At 35.0% G+C, this 20,127-nt stretch overlaps 2 protein-coding genes across 2 annotated transcripts in view; one reads left to right on the top strand and one right to left on the bottom strand.

Annotated features, from left to right (window-relative positions):
- Nucleotides 1-10,569, top strand: part of LOC105161279 (serine/threonine protein phosphatase 2A regulatory subunit B''beta) — a 20,763-nt gene extending 10,194 nt beyond the window's left edge. Inside the window, exons 5-13 of the mRNA XM_011078918.2 lie at nt 962-1,067; nt 1,178-1,268; nt 2,572-2,713; nt 3,026-3,173; nt 3,298-3,407; nt 4,138-4,294; nt 4,793-4,918; nt 5,027-5,177; nt 10,077-10,569. Of these exons, the coding sequence (XP_011077220.1) occupies nt 962-1,067; nt 1,178-1,268; nt 2,572-2,713; nt 3,026-3,173; nt 3,298-3,407; nt 4,138-4,294; nt 4,793-4,918; nt 5,027-5,167 (1,021 nt within the window). The 3' untranslated portion in view covers nt 5,168-5,177; nt 10,077-10,569. The remainder of the gene's footprint in view (nt 1-961; nt 1,068-1,177; nt 1,269-2,571; nt 2,714-3,025; nt 3,174-3,297; nt 3,408-4,137; nt 4,295-4,792; nt 4,919-5,026; nt 5,178-10,076) is intronic.
- Nucleotides 19,489-19,902, bottom strand: LOC105161290. The gene has a single exon (XM_011078933.1). The coding sequence runs from the start codon at nt 19,900-19,902 to the stop codon at nt 19,489-19,491; it is 414 nt and encodes a 137-aa protein (XP_011077235.1).

A 20,127-nucleotide genomic window follows, 5' to 3' on the forward strand; every position in this document is an offset into this window, starting at 1 on the left:
TCAAGATTTATATGGTCTTGAATCCCAATAAGAAATATGCAGAACTTAAATATAATTGGCAGGCGGTGAATAGACAAGCTTTTCCTCGTGTTTAAAAATAAAAAGAACTCTTGTGCTTCGCTGATGAACAAAATGACCTGAACAACCTTACCTAAATTTGACATGTTAAAACAAAACTCAAATGAAACATAATAGCTAATAGAGGCGAATAAACTAATAGTTTCAAGTAAATTAATGGAGCTTCTTGAAGCTATGTATCATTATTGGAGTCTCCATTTCGGATTCTTATCACAAATAGTTACTATGTACCAAGTTGTGATGGTTGTGAAAGAGCTCAAAGTAATTTCACCAGTAAACAGTGGATACGTTCTGCCAAATAAAAAGGCAAGGATACTGGAGGTCTTGAACATTGGTTCAAATACTGAGCTGGGACTGAATCACAAGCTCAAAAAAAAAAAAAACAGAGTCTAACAATTGTCTACGAGCATCTTATTTTCACCTTTGGTTTCAATACAAACAGTTTCATGTGGTTTTAAACGTGGCCTATGAGATGAGTAGCAATAGGAAAATATTGCGGTTAGATATTTCTAATTGATGATTACTCTGAATATAAAGCTTGCTGACTGGATTTTTTTTTGATAAATTCTATTTTAATGATCGCATTCTTCATCATTCATTTTGGGGTTTTAGCTGGCTGGGGTTTTCACAAGGTAGGAAAGCAAGACTGAGACAGGGAAAAGTGAACTTAATGGTGGCTGAAGGAGCCAAATATAAATGAAAAATTGAAGAAAATTATATTGTAGAACTGACATTGTTTTTATCGTGCACTCTTTAACCCCAGCCAGCATTTTATTATAGTTAATGGTGGTTGATTGTACAACCACCACTGTTTTCTTGTTTTAGACATCTCTTGTTTCCACTGATGTATAAAGTCTTACTTCATTTCATGAGATGCCAACAGGGATGCATTTGTTGATTATTGGATCAACGGAAACATGTTGACGAAAGATATAGCAACACAAATATACACAATTTTGAAGCAGCCAGATGTCAAATACTTGGCTCAGGTTTCATGACAGCTAATACAGCTTTTGTTTTGTGCATGGTTGGAAGTTGAGTAAAAATTGTTATTAATATCTTGCTTCATATTGTTGGCAATATTGTCAACTTGACATAGGATGACTTCAAACCAGTGCTTCGGGAACTTTTAGCAACTCATCCAGGGTTGGAGTTCTTACAGAGCACACCTGAATTTCAGGAAAGATACGGTAAGATCTATATCTTTGTTTGTTTTGCTGAGTTGGATTGGTTTGATTTGGTTTTCTCAAAGAAACTCCTCTATTATATTTTAGGGGAAATTGAACATGGGTGCTCTGAACTTTCAGTGTTAGATAATAGATGGAATATTTATCTGCTTATGAAGAATGGAGAGCATAGCAATACAGTCTATAAGTAGGAACAAAGGGCTAGAAATATTTAACTCTATTTTACAAATAAAGCTAGAAATAAAATCGTGAAAAGGAAAATTTTTATTTATCAAAATGTAACAAAACTACTGTATCTGTAAATCTTATATATATCAAACAAAATCTTGAAAAAAATTAGATAGTCTTATCTATATTTAACCCGAATCTGATTAGTTACCAGATCAAAATATTTGTTGAACCAAGAGTTTTAATTTGTTTTGGGGTTGAATGTGGAATCTGAAAACTTTTACTGTTCTGTTAGACATTCTTGTGTTATGTGTTGTCCTTAAAATTATTTCAAACTTTGAAGAATATTATTTGCATATTCAATCTTGTTTCATATCAATATTTCAGGGATTTCAGGTTTAGTAACCTACTTAATTTCTTGATTATATGTTTGCCAAACATGCCCAAGTAAATGATGGTCAAATACCGCCTTAAGAATGGGGACCAGTGAAATTTTATCCCAGTGATTGACTTCGAGATGCTAGTTTTTAGGTGCTGCCTTAAGAATGGGGACCAGTGAAATTTTGTCCCAGTGATTGACTTGGAGATGCTAGTTTTTAGGTGCTTGCTTCTTTATTGGCAAAACTTTTGCTTCAATTTTGCTCAAAAAATAGAGCAAAGATGCCTTCCCAAGTGCTGCACGTGCAAGGCACATGCGTACAGTTCCTCTTATCGCAGTGAACTAACAGTTATGTGCCTCACACTTGTGCCTTCCTTTACATTTTTTACAAGTTGTTTGAAAAAGGCCAAATGTGCAAAATTCTTATTTATTTATTTATTTTTGACTAAATATGCTGTTTGTAAAGCTTGGAACCATATATAAAGACTCCCTTATTCTGCTGATTCTGTTTGTGTATTATTCCTGATTGTATTTGTGCACAAGTTAGAAAGAAGCCCCTTTGTTGGATGACGAGCAGCATACATCTTTTTTTGTACCTATCATGTGCCTGTATTTTCTTTTGCAATGGCAAGCTGCCTGGCTGGACAGTTCCCTGACTTGACCTACTGATTTTCAAGTTAAACTTATTTTTTCAATCTACTTGTTAAAAGAACCCATATTTTTAATTGAACTAACAGTTAAATTCATTGTCTTTTCCAGCTGAAACTGTAATATACAGAATATTTTACTACGTGAATAGATCAGGTAATGGTCGTCTTACCCTCAGGGAGCTGAAGCGTTCGAACTTAATTGCTGCAATGCAGCATGCAGATGAAGAAGAGGATATTAACAAAGTGTTGAGGTAACGAGAGAAGCTGCTTAATTGTTTTTCCTTTGGAGTAGGTTTTCTTGCTTTTGTTAATGGTAATGAATTAACTCATCCAGTCCTTCTGTTAATGAGTTGATGAATCTTTGGATAATCAATCAGGGGTTGTATTTCGAAAGGGAGAAAATAAATTACAAACATATTTGCTGTATTCTGATGAGAAAACAGTTCTTGGAAGTAGATGTTTCAGAAAATACATCTTGTTTGCACTTTCTTTCACTGCCACATTCTCATCTCTGCTACTACTATTTGTTTCCCATGCTCTACTTCAATACCTTTTTACTGCAGGTACTTCTCTTATGAACACTTTTATGTGATATATTGCAAATTTTGGGAGCTGGATACGGATCATGACTTTTTGATTGATAAAGAGAACCTCATCAGATATGGTAACCACGCACTTACCTACAGGATCGTTGATAGAATATTTTCTCAGGTTTGTGATTCCTATGTTCTTATTCAAGTCATGTGACTTGCTCCATTGAAGAGAGACTAATCTCTATTTCGTATGGAGCTCCACTCATCTCTCTAATTGTTGCTTCTTTTGGAATTTGGCTAAGGTTCCTAGAAAGTTCACCAGTAAGGTTGAAGGAAAGATGGGATATGAAGATTTCGTTTACTTCATATTGTCGGAGGAGGATAAATCATCTGAGCCTAGTCTTGAGTACTGGTTTGTGTACATTTCCATTAGTAAAATTGTCATCTTTTCCAATGTCTTGATGTTGTGTTGGAGCTTTTTCTCCTATAGTAAGTTGTTTCCACCTTGAGATGTTATAGAAGAAATATATTTCAATTTTAATCATTGAAATTCTAGCCTGGGACAATGAGGTAATACCTGACTTGAGGTTTCATGATTTGCTGAGGGGTTGTGGTATCTAGCGAAGAAGATTAATGATAATCCGGGAATGCGGTGTCTGAGCCTTTCAAAATCCTTTTGTACACAATTCTTTAGGGTTGGCAGTATGCGATATTCACCCTCCAACAAGCAAATCAGAAAAATGTTGTGATTCATCTCCTCATATCTTTTAATTAGTGGATAGAGAACTTAAGGAAGGAAGATATGGTGTTTTGGCATGGAATATGATGTCATAGTCCTATCTTTGAGTCTCCTGTAGGGGATGGAAAAGTACATCAGGAATTAGATGGCTTGGCAATGAACCCACATTTCTGGTGGGTGTCAAGAGATTTAGGTTTCTAATTGTTTTAATTCCTTACTCTTGTAATCAAGCTAAGGAATCTAATTTGTTTTTACCACACTTCATTGGGTCCTTTTTTCTGAAGTTCGGTTAATATCTCAGCTTGCCAAAGTGGAATAATCTGAATTTTGATCAATTATGTGTTTAATCTGTATCAGATGGTTCACGTTTTGCATGTATATCTCACTCTTTTCTTTGCCTCAGGTTCAAATGCATAGATTTAGATGGAAATGGAATCATTACAAGGAATGAAATGCAATTCTTTTATGAGGAACAGTTGCACAGGATGGAATGCATGGCCCAAGAACCTGTTCTTTTTGAGGATATTTTGTGTCAGATAGTTGACATGATAAGTCCAGAGGTTAACTCGAGATCGTATTCATTTAATCTTTTCATTTTTCTGAGTTCCATATCTTCTTTTGCTCTATATTTATAGAGGAGTGGTTGTAAGGAGAATTTTGTCTGTAAGACCTTGCCTGGGTCATGCAGTAGCTTTTCGCTTAGGACAATATAAGATTTAATACTTATTCTCTATCTTTGTTTTTATTTCCCGTCCAATTTGGTTGTGAATAGAGGTTGTCTAAGAGGAAATAACATTAAGTAGACTGACTGTGATGTAGAGCTTATAAGTTGGTCAGTTGATGATGCTCATTACTTGAAAACATTGAATTTGAAAAGTTGAGAGATAATCCAGATAAACTGAAACATGCAGCAAATGGTTAACTACTACGTTTGAACATATTATGGGTTTCAATCTTAGTTGGATACATTGTTCTAGGCCCAGGTTGTGCAATGATTTCACTGATGCATGTGTGGCACAGTTATCTCCTATAACATCTTATACATATTTCATATGCAGGATGAGAGCTATTTTACGATACGTGATTTAAAAGGGAGCAAACTCTCTGGCAGTGTTTTTAATATCCTTTTCAATCTTAACAAGTTCATGGCTTTTGAGACTCGTGATCCGTTCCTAATTCGCCAGGTAAATTGATTTGTTGTTGTTGTTGAGATTTGATGAATGCTGCATTCAGAATGTCACAAATAGAGCATCAAAATTTCACTATTTTTTCACTGTTTAATTCCTGTGCAGGAGCGTGAGAACCCAACTTTGACGGACTGGGACAGGTTTGCGCACAGAGAATATATTAGACTTTCAATGGAGGAAGATGCAGAAGATGCCTCCAATGGTAGTGCAGATGTCTGGGATGAATCACTTGAGGCTCCTTTCTGAGTTCTGTTTGGTGAGATCTTTATCTATGTTAAGACTGATAGAGTTCTTTATGATTCTATTATATTTCATGTTAAATTGTTTGATATAAGTTTTGTGCATTGGCTTACCTGTGTTTGTGTAGTCACCAAGTATTGGATGTAGAAGTAGCAGTTTAATATTTATGTTGGAATGTTGCCCCACTTTATTCTCATTTTTCAGTTTACTAGTGTGTCGAGGGTTTTTATTTTCGCATTGCTTATTGTGAGTTTAGAAAGTAGAAAAGGAAAATAGATGTGTTTATTATTGATTCTTCCACCTCTATATGTAGGGGTCGAATTAAGTGATAACTACACTAATGGATAGCTACATATCTAAACCAAATTGAAAAGATATGCACAAATCCTGAATATTCTATCCACATGCCCAGCTTGTTACACAAAATATTAAAATGCTTTTCTCCCAAACCCTTTGTAAAAATATCTGCTCGTTGCTCTAATGGAGTAAAAGGAGTGCAAATTCTGACTCATGATAGCCTCACGGACGAATTGATAGTCAACTTCAATATGGTTCTCATGGCAAATAGGATTACTATTAATAGGTGCCTCAAAGTGCATAGGTGCGGGTCATTTTATGTGAAACCTAGCTTCAGTAGATTCTTCAACTACAAAATTTAAATAGTAGTATGAGCCATAGCTTGAGATTCAGCCTTTCGTGCTCGATCTAGCAACTGTTATTTGTTTCTTGCTACGCCAAGTCACCAGATTCCCACCAACATAAGTGCAATATACAGGTGTAGACTTCCTACCATATTTGTATCCAACATAGTCTGCATCAGAATAAGCTTCTATCTTGACGTGTCCACATTGTTTGTATGATAAGCCTTTACCGGGGGATGTGTTTATATATTTCAAGATCCTAAGAGCAGCTCCCCATTGAACAGATCGTGGCTTATCCATAAACTGACTAGGTTGATTGCGAAAAAGATACCAAGCCTAGTCACAGTTAAGTAGATTAGCTTGCCAACAAGGCTTCTGTACTACGACCTCATCGTCTCCACCCCACAGGAACTACGAGATCACCCTAAGGGTGGCTTCGGCATCCACGGGTCAGGAAAACCGACCATAGAACCCTGTTCAATAAGTGGAACGCATTAGCCGTCTGTTCTCAGGTTGGGCAGTAAGGGTCGGAGAAGGGGCCATCTTCCACTCAGGATGCTGAACTGCCCCACAATAAGAACTAGGAATAGGAACACATGACATAGAGACAAAAAATGTGAGAGAAAAAACAAATGATAGGAAATAGAATGAGCTGAGCGATGAGCAGTGCAAGATCTTTTACCTTTGAGATCATCATTAGATGGGTGGAAGAGGAGCCATGCTGCAGAGGAAATCGAGGCGGTTTAGGAAGCCTGGTAGGGGTGTTTAAAATTTGGTTAACCGGTTGAAAACTGACCTAACTGTATTTTTGGTTCGTCCTTGCTCCTTTTGTTCGTTTTTTTTTCTCTTTAAATCGGTACAATCGGTTGGTACGGTTTGGGTAGGTCGGTTAGCCGTACCAACTGAAATAACCGAAATTAAAGAAAAGGTTAAAAACAAAAACACCCCCCCCTAATGTTTAGGTCGTTATGCACTTTGCCCCCACAGCTGTTTTTTTTTCACAAGTCACCTCCCAACCTTTTATTTTTGTAACCGAAATTTCCATTTTATTCCACGAAAAGTGACAAAAAGGGCAGTGCTACAAAAGAAAAGGTTGGCAGGTGACTTGTAAAAAAAAAAAAACAGTTGGGGAAAAGTGCAAAATGACCCAAACATTTGGGGGGGGGGGGGGGGGGGGAGATATCTGCTTTTAACCCTAAAAAATGCATATATTATATATTATAATTTTATAAAATATATTAATACATATAATTATATCTATAATTTATAAATATTAAATTTTATTTGTTTTAATTGTAAAACATAAAAAATAAAAAGCTGTTTAATTAATTAACTAATATTAAGATTAAAAAATTATGGCAGATTTATTTTCAATGAATTTGGTAAGTCTGTTATTAACGAACTGAACCGAACCGAAAGTTATAAACAAAGCGAACTGGTTAAATCGAATGGCATACCTAATTTTCGGTTAATAGAAAAATTGGTTAGGTTAACTGAATTGAACAACCTTAAAGCCCTACTAGAGCGGTTACGGCGAAGAGGTATGTCCATATGCTTTGGACTTGAAGATGCTGGTATAAGTAAAGGAAGGAGGATGTGGGAACCTCTTGGGAAGATTTCTTTTAGTAAGTAGTGGACTCACGGAAGCTAAAATTGGCAGGGGTGAAGGACCGGTGAGACTCGAAATACCCTAGAATTTCTACACTTGATAGACCAGAAAGTTTATCCAGATTAGGAGAGTGGAAATGAAGGAACACACACAACTAAAGACCTGAGGAGTTACCCAAAACAGGGGCTTGCTAGGGATTCCAGATAAAGGCAAGAGAGCGCTACATCCGCGCTAAGAACACTGGGAGGCATATGGTTAATAAGATAACACGCAATGAGAATTCATAGTTATTAATGGCGCGCCCATGGTGCAAGGTGCGCGAAGCGCAAGCCCAGCGCCATTTTCAGAAAATGGCATTGGGTTTTGTCACGACAGTGGAAAGGCTCTGCAAGCGTCTGGGCGAACCCCAGTTTTTTTTTCCAAGACGCGGTAGTGGCAGAGGGCGGCTACAGTGGCGGGGTACGCTCACGAAGGCTGCGCCGCGCTAGGGTTCCGGCTGCGACGCCGATCTGGGACTTCAGGGCGCTGCTGTGCAAAACTAGGGTTTCAGAGAATGAGGAGAACTAGGGTTTACACAAGGACAAGAAAAGAAAAGGAAAAAGAAAAGAAAAAGGTAATGACATAGTAGTCTATGGCGCGCGCCTTCTTTATGGTGTCGCCATAGTGCGCGCCTGGGCGCCATTTTGGCGCTGCCCAGGCGCGCCATAAGGAAGAGGGCCTGGGCAGCCCAGCCCATGAGTTAAAAAAAAAACGCTAAATATAGAAGGAATTTTAGCAAATTAAGTACTTTGCATGCATGGGTAACTTTCATTCTTGACTCTTCTTTATTCGGTTCTCCCTTCTTCCTCTGCCAACGCATCTTCTTCTCAGTTTTTCTGTTCTTCTCTTCTTCTTCTCTTCCATAGAGAGAGTGACTTTTTTTCTAAATTCATGAAGTGTAAATCTTTGGCGTGTACAACAGTATAAGCTCTAATTATGCTGATTCATTGAAATTGATGTGATTTTATTAATCTTTAGTGCTTTAGTTGTTTTGTTAGTGTTTTCTTTTTGGGATGATTAATTGCCGGTATTTAGTATTTGCAGCTTAAAGTCTTAAACTTTCTTACTATAAGGCTGTACTTTAGGACTTTTGCTATCCTTCAATGGTTCAACATTGTTTGTTTTAATTATATGAAGTCTTGTTATGTTGAATTTATTGTTTTATATGTCTTACTTAACTCCTTATACATTAATCTAGTCAAAATAATACTAATTATATAAATATATAGATTATTTCTTATATTTCGCCATCCTTCGAGAAGGCGCGCGCTGCGCCGTGCGCCATACACCATGGCTCCAGGAGCCCTTGGCGCCATTGTGCTCCTTGCGCCACTGACTACTATGGGTAATGAATATTTAAAAGAAAGTAACAGAGAAATGTAGGGTTTCTTTAAGCCTTTTAACTTATTTTTTTTAAAAAGTTACAGAATAATGTAAAGGAAAAATTAAAAGAAACATAACAGAAGAGAAAAACCCTTGCTAGTTGTTTGACACATTTATTCAATGATATAATGATTAATATAATTTCTAATATATATTTATATATTTAATTGTTTCTGTAATATTGAAGTTAAAAGATATATTAATATATGATTATAATTTATTTATGCAAATTTGTGCCGTAATTCAAAAATGCGCGTCCTGCGCTGTGCACCATGGTTCCAAGGCACCTTTACGCCGTGGTGCACTGTGCGCCATGGCTCCAGGGCACCTTAACGCCTTGGTGCGCCGTGCGCCTTTGACAACTATGTGAGAATTGCCTCCCCCCTAATAGGACTTGGGAACATGCATATGTGCCATAATAATTCGAGCAACATAGACAAGGTGGCGATGTTTGCATTCTGCAACACCATTTCGTTGAGATGTATATGAGCAAGAAGTTTGATGTAAAACGCCAAGGGAATCACACTAGTGACAAACTGCTTTTTGGACAAACTAAAGGGCATTTGAACGTGCTCTTATACCATGTAAGTAGAACCCCTGCAGATCCGATCGTATCGGGTGGAATCAAGTGATGACTACAACTAATGGACGCTACCAAAGATACCTATCTAGACCAAATATTAAACGATATGCACAAATTCTAAATATTCTAATAGTGAGAACATGAGAATGAATTAATTGATGTTATTGCATTTTTGATTGTTAGTGATGTCTAATTACCTTTATTTACTAAAGATTGCTTTCTTATGGTTGAGAACTGCTAGTTATGTCGCAATGTATTGTTGCAAGTATAAATTGTAATTCATTAAGCAAAAGATTGAAGATACATTGTATAATTATATATAGATAGATTAATGATTGAGATGAGAAGATCTGGAAATATTTTGAGCTGAAGATATGTAATAACAGGCACGATACGTGCACTTTCAAGTAGATTAAATTTGGGCGTTGAGAATGAAACTGAAAGCAAATAATGTTTACATCTTCATTTGCTGTTCCTTTCTGCTGATGAGATGTCTGGTTTACATCGGTTCAGATGTGGTTTCTGATGCTAAGATTCGGAATTAAATGAAATATGGGGATGGTGATTTATTCACATTGACAAGGAAGCTTATTATCTATTGTTGTTTTTGTTAATCTTTACATTTTCTGGACATGTTATTGATATATTTTATGTATTCAGGTGTCTATAGTGAATTCTTTTGTGTCATACTGGCTATAAAGCAGTAATGCAATGTTTTGCGGGATGAGCCATCTGTGGGATTCGGCAGTCAGCTCAATCCCACCATTGATACGTTTGGAGGCTGTCAATGAAATTTTGAGCTTATCTGCGGTGTAGCTTGCCAAGGTCAAAAATTGTTTATTCCGTGCTGTGGGCTTTGGAAAGGTTTGGCGAGAGTGCACCAATTGTTGACTGGCAACTAACCGGCAACAGTTTATGTTAGTTCACAACTATTAGCACTCCCTTTGCCTAGTTGTAAGAAAATGTTAATTAATTATTTTGTTTTAGAGCCAAAATCTAGTACTTTTCCTAGTACATTTTTCGGGTGGGATTAGTTTGATGAAAACTGTAGTGTTCTGTTTGCATTTTACCTTCCTTGAGCCTCTTTTAATTTCTGAACTTATGTAGCTGTCTTTGTATGTTATATGTTTTCGCCGCCTTAAATATTTGCATATCAGTTGTCTGAACTTCAAGTGACGGTTGGATGTAGAGATGTAATGACCTTAGCTGTTTTCCTTGCTGGGGTAAGATTGATACAGTTTGCCTTGTAAAAGTTCTAGACGGTAATGGAGGGTAAAAAATGTAAAGAGAATAGTATTATCTACCTCTATTGTATTTGATTTACTGAGGCTAGCAACGGTGGTTTAAGTGACAATTATAACTGAACATTGGATTTTCATTTCCATAAAGGAGTGAGAACCTTGGACTTGGCTCATCAATAGTATATCTGAATAACTATTTGCTATCAATGAGTTGCTTATTGTCCTGGAGCATTCCATGGCACTGATGGAAATGATGTGATTTTGTTTCTTTACTGCGAGGAAGAGGATATAGTTTTTCGAATATTCAATTTCTCGATATATTTGTGGACTGACATGAATAGTAATTCACATCCATAAGATCATGTGTTCTCGGATGGAACAATGCAAGCTATAATTTTTTCCAGGCTTGTTTTCTCCGTTGCAAATTGGAATGCTGGAATATTATTTGGTCTTTTTAGCTCGTCACTTTCTCCGTTTTCTCGACATTACTTGGTTTGAGCCCTTTCCATGACGATATTTGTAGTTAACAAATCAATGGTTTTGAGTTTTGGGTGGTGTGTTCCATTTTGTATCTATCTATCTATCTATATACGGGGGAAAGCTGCCTGCGCCAAGGGGTGGGCTCAGGTGCACCCATATACGACTCATTAGGATTTTTCATAACTACCTTTTGGTAGTTTTTCTTTCTTAATTCATTTTTGTCTTATATATATTTAAAGTAACTTTTAACCCTACAAAAATAAATTATATAATTTAAAAAATAGTCTAAATATTTTATAAAATTTATGATTAAATGCAATTATCACTCCTAAAGTATCCATCCCACATAAATTATTCACTTAAATTATTAAAACCTTAAAAAAAACAAGATCTTTACTTTTTAAAACTGAAAAGTCCTTTGTATCCTTACAAAAATTGCTTTGTGAAAAAAGTAAAGAGACTTTTAAATGCCAAATCACCACTTGTCTGGTTTTAGTTTTACTTGTTCATCGAGCTCTTTCTAGTTTGTAATCCTAAAGTACGTGCTGCTAATTTTATTTTAGTTTTACTTGTCAAATTAAGTTAAAATAAATTTATTATCCTATATTACAAATTATTGCTACTTAAATATCATAATAAATCAATGCTATCTATCACGATCAGAAAAAATCAATATGAAAATTAAAGTTTTAATCACGATTAGTCAACATTATCTTGATTTTACCTATGACCAAAATATTTGCCACAACTCTTTGCTATATTAAATATTTTGCCATCGTTTGTAAAAATAGCGGTTAATTGCCATTTTGCAGGCTTAGTTAACTAATATCTGTCATAATTTTTTTGTTTCTAATCATGATAATTAGTCATAATTTTTGTTTGAGAGGACAATAATTAATCATAACAAAAAATCATATTTCTTCTAGTGATATAACTAATAAATGATTTTATCTAACTAGTAATTAGGGGTACAATCGGTGACTTTTCGTGTAAGTTTTGATTTCTTATATAAATTATATAATGTTAGATACTTTAATCTACTTCTTAATAAAAAAGTATTAAAAATGAATTAAATAATATAAATATTAAAGATATAATATATGCATGAATAAATTTATTTTTAATTTAATTTGACAAATAAATAAAATTAAAAATAAAATGAGCCACAAGTACTTTAGGATTACAAAATAAAAAGAGCTCGATGAATAAGTGAAACTAGAATTAGACAAATAATGATTTTGACATTTAAAAATCTTTTTATTTTTCATCAGAAAGCAATTTTTATAAGGGTAAAATGAACCGTTTAAACTTAAAAAGTAAAGATCAGAGGGAATCTTGAAGATTTTAATATTTTAGGAAATAATTATATGGGGTGAAAGTTATACACATACATAAAATATGTGACACTTGTTATTGTGTGGTTATAGGTTGTGCATCAATTTCAACCCAAACTTACACAAAAGTATTGTACTTAACATCAAGAAACTCATAGAAAGCAACCAACACCTAAGTTGCTGATGACCTCAACACCGCTTACTGCTGCTCACAGTTCCACAAAAGCATTTTACTGAACATGAAGAGACTCAGAGAAAGCAAACGACACATGTATCATTGCTGTCGACACTGCAATGCACGTAGCTCCTCCCAAAGCCCTGACACCAGAGGAGATTGTGCTTAGCCCTCGCTTTCAATTTATATGAAGATGCCAAGTGAACCAGAATTCTTCTCATTATTTCTTGTCTTGAAAAAACCTTACTTCACATCATTTCTCATTATCAAAGTAGACAATAAGGTAAGTTAACTTGTCCTTTGATTTAGTGGAGAACTATAGTGCCACCTTTTGAAATTAGGTTTATTTGTTAGTTTTGATAAGTTCAGAGATGTTAAACTCGATGAAAAATAAAAATTTTAAATTATAATACAATATTATGAACGGTGATAAAATTGTCCGTCTCGTTGTTATTAGGATCTGGATCTCATGCTTAAAGGGGTCAATTGAATAGATAAGAAATACCAATCTTTGGTGCATTCCAATTGATGAAGATGCTTCGAATGTTCTGAAGAACGAGAGGTTGATTGTTAAGAGAAGGAACCCACGTTCGTTTCATCTAAAGAAAGTGTTATAGCTGAGTCTAAGGTGGGGTTTCACGATCGGAATTCATTCGGACGGCGACGAATCGACGCCAAAAAGCTTTGGCAGTCGTGTTCGGAGTCCACTCTCTCTATTCAATAAAAACTCAAATTGATGCTATAAATATCTTCGCCTTAAGGAGAGGATTCAAATAGTGTAAGTCACGGTAGGAAGTTCATTCGAACGACTCGAAGATTCCGAAAAAATAGTTATATTATATTATATATAGTGTATATAAATAAAAAAATACATTTAAGATTTGGACCATTTATTTTTTACATAAAAAATCAATGGTTGTTATAAAAAAGGTGTAACAGTCAATTCAGCAATTAATGCCGTTAGGCTTTACCTAACAAAATGGGAGAGTACACAACATTTTAAAAAATACAAAAAAACTTTTATTTATTTTATAACACATAAAATTTTTAGTTAAATTTTAAAAACACACCGCACTTATGTGCAATTTACCCATGTTAAAATGATAATCAAGTCCCAAGAAGAATTGTCACTTACCTTTTTATTGGCTGAGATCAGCAAATTTGGTTATCACAATCTCAAAGGAATTCCTCACCGCAAGATTGATAAGGAGTCTATCAATAATTTTCAGAAACCGAGTGGCTGCACTATATATAATATTTTTAAATTAATAAAATCTTACGAAATCTGTAAGTATCCCTGTAGATAACTTGCTCTTTACTTGCAAGATTAGGTCCGCTAAATCTTTTATTTTCTTTCTTGCACGGAATATATATATATATATATATATATTGATATCGTATCTACTTAAAAAGTCATAAATAATCCTTCAACAATGCTGAAATTATTATAAAAAATATATAATATTTAATCATGACTAATTATCATAGTTAAAAATAAATAATCGTAGTAAATAGTCAATAATCACGGCCATGCAACGATTTTTGATCGTGGTATCTGCGAGGGTGACTAAAATATTTTTCATGACTTTCATTTTCATCATGGCAAATAACTTTTTCTTGGTGAAAAATTTATATTTTTGTATTGGTTTTATTTAACCATGGTTAATAAATTTTATTTACCACGATTTTTAGCCATAGTTATTAATATTGTAATCAATAGTCATTTTTTTCTAGTAAATATCACTGGAGCCCTAAGATCCGCGTTTTTATCTTGGGTCGAGTCGGGTGCATCTTTCTATCTCGGGTAGGGTCGACTATAAATCATCTACCAACTCGTGATTTGAGATGACGCCACGTTGAACCAGAAGGTGGGCACATTTTGCCCTATAAATACTCTTATTCCATGTCATTTATGGTAAGACATTTATTACTCACTACCTCATTTACTATTTGAAATTGCCATTTATAATCTCCAACTTAAACTGACTTAAGCGTTGGAGGATTATTGCTGGGAACCATCACTTCTAGCCTATCATGCTTTTCTCTTCTCAGATACCACCAAACATTTGGGATACTCACTACGGGTCGCAGATCATCACCTCACAGGAGATCGCGAATCCGACATGAATTATATATATACATATATATATATATATATATATATATATACACATACTCATCACCTTATAAATTTAATATCCGTACCAGAAAAACAAGTACACAAAATACACCAATTAGATTGAGAATATGAAGAGAGGGTAAACAGCATCTTCCAATTGACCCTCCAAACAAATGTGCAGTGAAAAAGAATATGCCCACAATGAATCCAAAAGCAAATATGAGAAAGTCTAGGGCATGAAAAACCATAAATATAGAAAGAAACATAAGAAAAAGTTGCATGAAAACAGAAGTTGAAGGGTACGTACCCCGTCGGCCCTTCATGTTTGGAAAGCTGGGAGCACCAACAACCTTTTCGATGACATGATTCCAACATCGAGTATTGACCCCATCTGCAATTATATGCATTACATACATAAATATAGAGAGAGAAAGGTAGAGAGAGACAGTCACGTACTCTCTTGGATATACTTACCATTCAATCCAAACAAGCCTTCCTATCAGAAAAAAGGAAGTATATTTGTATACCACCCAACCACCATACAAGACCATGTTCTTTCCCTTTGACCAACAAAAATGGTGAACGCTGTTGAAGGCAGAAGTCTATAGCTTTTGCTTCCAGAATTCTTTCATACTCCTGTCGGTATACAGCTGTTATGTGCAAGGCCTCAAGATTCTCCTTTGGATCTAATTCTATCAAACTTAAACCATTCATATGGAAAAGATATGCTTAATTATCGTATAATAAATGTACAAGTAAGGAAAAGTGACCAATTATATAACAAGTGTGTTTGGTTTGGTTTGATCAAACTTGATCCTGACGAGAATTTTTTGAGCCTAGACATGCACGTGACATATATTAAAATTAAATTTAATGGGTCTTTCTCTATGTTGAAAAACAAGCATGCAAAATACGTAATACATATTGTGATGAGATCTTGAAATCATGAAAAACAAAACTCTCGGTTGGAAAGTTCAAGTTCAAATATTGGACCCGTAATAGATTAAATCAAAACTGTTTGACAATCAAGCTTTCCATCTATAATGGTGTAGCATATGATGCCACCGCCTTCAAAATCGTGGTCTCACGGCACTTTTTGGGAGTAGTGGAAAGTTGTACTATCATTACGAAACAAGTAGATCATTTGTCTCACAAGTCGTGGGAGGCGACATATAAGATGATCATTTGGATGATGGGTTGGGTGTAACACATAATAACACAATTCACTTGGTGGTCTCATAGAGATGGGAATGATAAAGAGTTACCTCACATAAAATGATTTTCATGTGAATCATAAAAGTGGAGTATGAAATTCTTTTGTGGACCTCAAGCTTGTTAGAAAATTATTTTCTGGAATACTACTTAAAAGTTGATAGAATTTTGAAGAGATAGTGAGAGTAATTTATGACTTAAAGACCAAGTCATAAGTCTTAGGAAAAAAAAATTCCGTCCTTTAATTGTATATTCTATTAGATTTAATCCTATAAGTACGCCTATTAACTAATTAGTCCTGCAAGTTTATAAAATAATGAAATTAAGTCTAATTTAGGGTTTTCTTGTGAATTTTTCGATAGGTTTTAAAATTTATGCCCAAAATGCACGAGTGGCAAATTTTTGCTAAATGGTCCAGCCACTTATCCAGATATACCTTTCACGTGTAATGACAGATTTCATTGTAGTTTAATGGGCATGCCATGTGGGAAAATAAAATTAAATCCAATGATTTCCAAAAAAAGAAGAAGAAAAGAAAAATAACAAAAAAGATACAACTGTAGCCATCTTCAAACACATACACATTCTCCTCAAATGAACAATTTTCTCCACAAATTTCTTCAATTTTTTGATTTCATCTTTAAATGGGAATATCTTGCAAGCAATTCATGGATTATAGCCTTTGTCCGAGCACACATAGATGGATCTTCCCAAGCACAAAATCTTCTCTCTTTAAAAAAAAAAAAAAAAAAAAAAGAAAAAACCACGATTTTAAGAAAAAATAAGAGGAAAAATTTAAGAACATTACCTTGTAATCTCGACAAGAATGGAACCTTCTTTCTGAATTTCATTAGTCCAAGAAGTTCCCACCATTGCCCTCTTTCCACAGTAGCAGAAAAGGGATCCTTCCATGGAAGACATCTTTAGCTGATTTTGAAGAAGAATGGAGAGAAAACGGATTTTGTTAGTTAGCAAATGAGTTTTGGAGGGAAAAAGGAGGTTTCATTCCAAAATGTCCTACATGGCTTCCAAGTCATATCCAATGCCACATAATATTAAAATCCCCAAAAAAATCACACCACTCAACTACCATGTCACATTTTTTGGGCAAAATACAATTTCCCAACCATCATAGGACTATTTTGCCATCATTTTATAAACTTACATGACTAAATAGTTAATAGGCATACTTACAGGACTACATTTAATAGATGGTAAAATTAAAGGACCAAAAAAAAAATAATTTTTCGTAAATCTTATATTTGACATTAAGAATGAATGATAATTTTCGTTTTCTCTTATTTAGATGTAGATCAATATGTTTAAGAATCCACTTTTTATAATACTTGAGAATAATCGTCTTATGGGAACAAACTATACCTATTGGCTCCAAAATTTGAATGTGCTTGACAAACTTTCACCCATTTCCCTGTATAAAGGGTCTACTAATGTCGAATGCGAAGAGGTCAAATGTTGGCATTGTGATGACCGTCAGGCACGTTGCAATCCATCACCGGCTACAAAAGTTGTATGGAGGTGCAGGATCAACATACTAGTTATGTAGTGTTTAAGGAGTTCTTTTGGGCAAAAATGATCGGAGGATCATCCATCCATGACCACTATGTCAAACTGCTCTCACTTATTGAGAAACTAAGTGGCTTAAACATGACAATGACACATACATTCATGTGTTCCTTAAATCACTTCCTCCCTTCCCTTTGATCACTTTGTTGTTAACTACAATATAAATGGGTTTGAGAAATCTATCATAAACTAATCAATATGTTGGTTCAATATGAGGCAACGATTAAGAAACCAACGCCTGTTATGCTTAGGGCACCAGCTACTTCTAAGTCCAAGGACAAGAAAGCCTGATGTTAAATGAAGAAGAAGAAGAAGAAGAAGAAGGCTAAGGGCCCAAGTGAAATAAAGGGGCCCAAGATATGGGCAAAGGAAAAAATTATGGCGAATGACCAAAAGGTGGAAGATGAATGTGACTTCTGCCGTGTCAAAAGACACTGGAAGAGGAATTGAAAGGAGTACCTTGCCTCTGTCCAAGGAATTTTTATTATTGAAAGTAACATGTTGACTAACACTACTTATTAGATATTGGATACCGATTGTGGGGCTCACATTTGCAATGATTTTCTATCACAACAAATGGCACAAAACGAAAAGTTAAACCCGTGGAGTTAAGTTGCGCATAGCTTGGCATCTATTAGACTAACTTCTGAGGGTCGATTTGAAACGTTCCAAGTCGAGAACCTCGAGACAGGACATCGAGAGTCTTATAGAAGCTTGCACGTAGATCGTCTATGCAATTTTAATAGGTTAATGGGCAAGGTAGTCAACTGACTAAACTGACATGCGAGAATCCTCATATAAAAAACTTTGAAAGCTTAGCTAGTATGACTGGAATTCATGAGTTTAATAGTACGGAATGAGTCCTCGGACTTGAAAAATTATGGCAATCACGTGTATAAGAAAATTGTATCTTGGATCTGACGAGCGGTGACTATGTCGTAAGATATGATCATTATAAGCCTTGTCCAGTATAGGCGGAGCATGCAACGAGGATAGTGGGTTCCAAGAGAGATCTATCCCCTGTCAGTATTTGACAGTAGTTCTCTTATGTGTTCTGAGATGGTTTAGACTCTTAAAGTCTTTGATCAAAGCGATTGATCGATTAACGATGAGTTCCCTAGGATCAATAGTGTAAACACATTTCAAGTATGAAGCATAGTTAGCTAGTCAAGAATGGGAACTGATGCCCAATTCCATGCCCTAGACTAAGGTTGGGAAACGGTTGATAGTAACACCATACTCGTGTAAAACTTAGAGCCTAAATGTTCATGCTAACATTCACCAAATCTCTAGTGTCATGCACCTTTTCTAGACGACCACACATGGTAATCAACATTTCTGATTATGGGATCATAAAAAAATAATTAATTAAAGTAGATTTAATTAATTTATTGGTAATAAATTCAAATCTAGCTAAAAGTGAATTTAAAGAGTCACACATTTGTGAAAATGATGGAATTAACTTAGAATTAATTTAAAAAAAATGAATTAATTTAATTAAATTAAATTGAATCACAAAAAAAAAAATAAATGATTGGATAATTTATATAGGATAATCCATCGAATGGATAGTTTCAAGAACTTAATTGATTGAATTAATTAAATTTTGGGCTTAGTCTTTTTAAATTAATTATATTAATTTAAAATAGACTTGAGCTAAGTAATTAAGGATTGGAATAATTATTTAATTAGTAGATGGATTTGTCTAATTAATAGATTGGATTCCTTAATGAGTGGAGTTAGGCTTAAATTAATTAATTAGACTAATTAATTAATTATTAGGGGGCTTGATTAATAATTTAAATTTATTAATTGGACATATTTGTGTCTGTGTATATTTGTTTTTCGATAAAGGTATACTTCATTAAGTAAAAGAAGTTTAATAGTACAATACATCTTGCTTAATCTAAGCGGTTTCCTCGACAGGTCAAGGAATCCGCCATAAGCGATAAAGCGCACAAGTGCTAACAGCAGTAGGTAATTCTACACTAAGAATCATCTGTTGCACATCTCGAACCATCAGTGCACCCACAGTGCGTGTATCTCTTTGTACTCCATCAAATCGCCTAATGTTGCGCTCACGCCAGATATGGTACACACACGAGGCCAAAAGAGCGCGGTAGGCCGTAGAAACATAGTGTTTGCCTCTCCATCTGCGAGCAGCCCATAAGACATCAGTAGCCCAAGCTCGGTTGGGCCAATCAAATCGAAGTGTGCGTCGAACCGTCAAGCAGCCACGTGAATAAGTGCAGCGAAAGAAAAGATGATCATGGGTCTCATCAGCACCATCAGAACAAAGTACGCAGGAACTATTAATATGAGCCAACCAAGGCTTATCCATAGTAGAGAGTCTACCAAAGATCACCAGCCATAATACAAAAGTATATCTCGGGGTTTTGAAGCGGCCTATCAATAGTGAAGACCAGCCTACCTTGGGTATATTTAATTAGATAAAATATTCATATGAATTTTTTATTGGGTATTTTATTTAATTGAATTAAATAATAAACCCAATAAATTTGTTGTTGGGCTTGATTTCATTTGTTAGACAAAACAAGTCCAATCT

This window comes from Sesamum indicum, linkage group LG4 (assembly GCF_000512975.1).
Source record: "Sesamum indicum cultivar Zhongzhi No. 13 linkage group LG4, S_indicum_v1.0, whole genome shotgun sequence".
NCBI lineage: Eukaryota > Viridiplantae > Streptophyta > Magnoliopsida > Lamiales > Pedaliaceae > Sesamum > Sesamum indicum.